Source organism: Scaptodrosophila lebanonensis, unplaced genomic scaffold, assembly GCF_003285725.1.
Source record: "Scaptodrosophila lebanonensis strain 11010-0011.00,11010-0021.00 unplaced genomic scaffold, SlebRS2 tig00000024-arrow-pilon, whole genome shotgun sequence".
Lineage (NCBI taxonomy): Eukaryota > Metazoa > Arthropoda > Insecta > Diptera > Drosophilidae > Scaptodrosophila > Scaptodrosophila lebanonensis.
Window position 1 is genome coordinate 14,244,601 of NW_022060538.1, and position 3,896 is coordinate 14,248,496.

Consider the following 3,896-nt stretch of genomic DNA (forward strand, 5'->3'; position numbering starts at 1 on the left):
GGAGGAAGGGATAGGAAATGCATAGATAAACAGCCGACCGCTCTTAGTGCCGTTCTTTTAATACCTTGAGTTGAGACTCCGCTGCGAGCATGGAGTTAAAAGCTAAATGCCGTTCAGTTTAGGCGTTCAAGTTTAGGTGTTGTTGGGCTTTTTCCCAGCCACAAATTAAGCGTCTAATAGTCCCATACTAACAACAAAAACAACAGCAACGTTGCAGTAAGCTGTGTGCTTTCTGTACGGCAATTTAGTAGGCAAAGTTTGTCTAGCTTCAATTTTATTTAACACAGACCGACTAAAATTATTTGTTACAAAATGAGCGAAAGTACCGACTCCAACGCGACCGAGTCTGTTGTATCAGAGACAAAGACGGACGCCGCCCCTACTCCATGGCCGTATACGAGCGACGACTCTTTGGAAAATGTCCAAGTGACTGAGGATTCCAATGGAGAGCTGCAAATGAGTGAGCTGTAAGTGAAGAGTCACCATAAGGCAGTTCACACCAACTAACCTCTGCCTCCTTGCAGTGATGAAGATGTCCAGAAGATGATTACAGAGTGTTGTTCGCCTCCAACGGATAACCAACAGCTTCAGCTCCGGCCTCGCACTTTGAGCGAAATGGGTCTTACCATCGAAGGCAGACGAATCGAATGCACATTTGGATTGGATCCCAAGATTTTGGCCGACGGAATAACCAAGATGGTGGCAGAACGTGACTGCACCGACGCCCTAGTCGAAATTGAGGGCCATTGCTTTGAATGTCATCTATGTGTGCTGCAAGTGTTTACGGAATACTTCAAACGCTTCAAAAGTGGCGACATCATCAAAATAGAGGAAGCTGAAGTGACCGCCCAGGGGTTTAAGAACGTCTATGAATGGATGATACACGAAGGCAGCACCCCACAACGCGATGGTCTGATTGAAATGTATTTGGCCGCTCGGTTCCTGGAAATGCCCGATTTACTGAAGCAGATCTGGAGTCTCTTCGATGATGCCGATCTTGTTAGCGAGGCTTTGGCCTTCCAATTCTTCCTAGAGGCACTGCCATATAACACCCCAATGCTGCAGGCACTGCTAATCACACGCATCGGTCGCTTCTTCTTGTGCGCGGTGGCCAGCATGGATTTCTTGGACCTGCCGGCGGAGGCGCTCTACGAACTGCTGAATCACAATAACGTCTGCGTAAATTCTGAAATGGAAATTCTACTAAGCGCTCTGCGTTGGCTCCTGCACGACTGGCCCAATCGTAAAGAGCATGGTGTGCGAATATTGAGTGCCGTGCGTTTCAATCTAATGCCTCCTTGGTACATTAGCTCGCTGAAGTCAACCAACCAGCCCAAGGAGTTACAGGAACTGCTCGCAGCACCAGAACTGACCAAAAGTCTAAATCTGGGTCTTTCTTATGCGGTGACTCAGCACTACATCAGCGGTGATTCCCCCCTGCAGGATCCGCTCTCCATGCACAATGCTCAGCAACGTCAATGGGTCATCGACGAGAACGTGGCTCATCATCACCGATACGAGTGCGCCAACTGGGAGTATCCTAGTTTTCCCGTCTTCAACAAATATCTATTGTACATAATTGAAAAAGGGTCGAAGTACTGGCAAACGCTTAAATATGATCAGCAGGACAACATGCTGCCCTGCTGCAAGGAGGGAGCAGCTAAGCGTGCTGCTGCCACTGAATAAACAATTTTACAAAGTCTGTTGCACAAAATATTAAACCATTAAAAGTGTATGCAGAGAAATGTGATGAAAATTGTGTCTAAAATGAACTTTAAACATATGTAATTTAATTCTAATCAGACTGCAGTTGTAATTGGCCCATTTCAAAAAACGATTTATTGCTTTTATCTTAGTATTAACACAGTATACTTGGCTAACAAGAATAGCTAATTCCTACTCCTTCAAGGTTAATATTCTTTTCCACATTTTTAGTAAGTTTAAATTTGAATAAAGAATCAAAAATACAAACCGCATTCCATGCGGAGTAATAGGCCAACTGTATTTAATTTTTGTCAAAAGTACACAGAACAATTAAAAACTAAGAACACAGGATTAATGTTTTATTAAAAATGAGCTTATTTTATTGGAAATAATAAGCTTTCGAGTCAATTCGAAAACCCAGTCTCGGTGCCACAGAAATCTTAAGAAATAGCGATTTGACTGCATTTGCATTTCGTAAGTGTATATTATTAACTGAATCTATCTATAGTTACTTGTAAAACACACAGCATCCAAAACAACCAAAAAATAGAAATGCCGACTTGGTCCAAATTCAACATTATATTTTTCGAACATCCCAGCTTCCTGAGTTAAATCTTCTTTTTTGAGTAAAACGCAAGCTAAATATAAAATATATATTAGGCGTAAAATAATGCAATGCATAACAGGGGTATCATGTGAATTGCATTATTTATTATAGGAATCCTTTAATAATATTTTAAAATATGTAGCCAATTCACCAAAATTGCAAGCACGAAAAGAAAAATAAATATGTTGCCGACAGCTGGCTTGGAGGAGAAGTTCCAAAAAATGAAAACTCCTGAAACTGTGCGTTCGAGATTTCAAAAACCGACGAACCCGAGTTCGCTTTTAGAGTTTTTAGTGGCACCCCCGATTGAAACGTTTTTCATGATCAATACGTAATGCGTTTTCAATCCTTTTGAATGTCTATTTGTGTCTATGTGTTCAATACGACTACACAGACTTCTTTTTTCTCGAAGCTTAGAAAACCTGCGCACCTAGTTTGTTTTTTTCTCGATCTAGTTCTTGCCAAGATCTTTGCCTTTATGCAGATGGTCGAACGGACTTTCAGACTAAAGAACACGTATGAAGAATACACTTTTTACACACAACAGAATCTACGATACATTTTGACAGAATTTCTATACGAAATTAATTGTCAAATATTAAGTCAAACAGACTTCTTCAGCTATTGAATTGTCTTGAATAATTTCTAGAAAAAAGTTGAGGCTTTCTAATTGGAAAAGTTTCTCAACAATTAATAAAGATCGGCCAATTCGATCCAAATCACACGTCGAAGTCCTGCGATGGATTGGTTGCCATCGTCTAACAACCATGTTGTCGATTTCGATGCCAGTTTTATGCCTCGACCATCTACATAATTGTGCGCCCCATGTGTGCGACGCGTCGGTTGCTTAGTTCGGCCTCGGCTCTAAAACACACCCTGGGGTGCAATTTAATTCCTACAAATAATTTCATTAGCCCAGGCACGTATTGCGGAAGAGTGTGCGACCTCCAACTGGGCTGCCCGGCCGTTCGATGCTTTGATTTTGGTTTCACTTGAACATTAAGCGTTTCCAATTAGTTGAATGACTGCCATTTGCTGGATTAATTGTCAACGTTTATGAACTAAGCGCGGGTGTGTATCTGTGGGTGAGTTACAGTAATGCACAAATGTCTGTATGTTTGCTTATACATATTTGACAAACACACACACACAGCCATACCCCCACACACCCAAACATCCAAACACAATTACAAATGCATGACGCTTGTGAGCGTGGCTTTTAACATGTTTACCTTTAAAGTACATAAAACATCAATATCAATATAAACATGAACAGAGGTAAACAAATAAATACTCTCGCCATAGCTTCCATAGGTGAATGGCTGAAAAAATTGACTGCAAATGCTCAAAATATTGTGCAGAAAAATTTTACAATTAATATGCGCAAAAAATCGGGGCATTTGTATTGTGTTTTTGGTATTTTCATTTCAATAGATATTTCACATCATTGTATTTGCGGATTTCTCGCATAATGCGCCTTTTGTTGTTGTGCATTTTTCTGGCAAATATTTGTTTAACTTTTGTATTTTTCGTTTATAAATTTCATTGCAAGCGTTAAAATAATAATATAAATTGCCTTTGCAAT

General features: G+C 40.5%; 1 protein-coding gene across 1 annotated transcript; it reads left to right on the forward strand.

The window, feature by feature from the left end:
* The first annotated feature begins 255 nt into the window (after positions 1 to 255).
* On the forward strand, positions 256 to 1,991 carry LOC115621438 (kelch-like protein 40). Its single transcript, XM_030515091.1, has 2 exons — positions 256 to 467; positions 525 to 1,991. Exons 1-2 carry the CDS (start codon positions 313 to 315, stop codon positions 1,684 to 1,686), a joined length of 1,317 nt encoding a protein of 438 aa, XP_030370951.1. The 5' UTR covers positions 256 to 312; the 3' UTR covers positions 1,687 to 1,991.
* Positions 1,992 to 3,896: the final 1,905 nt, after the last annotated feature.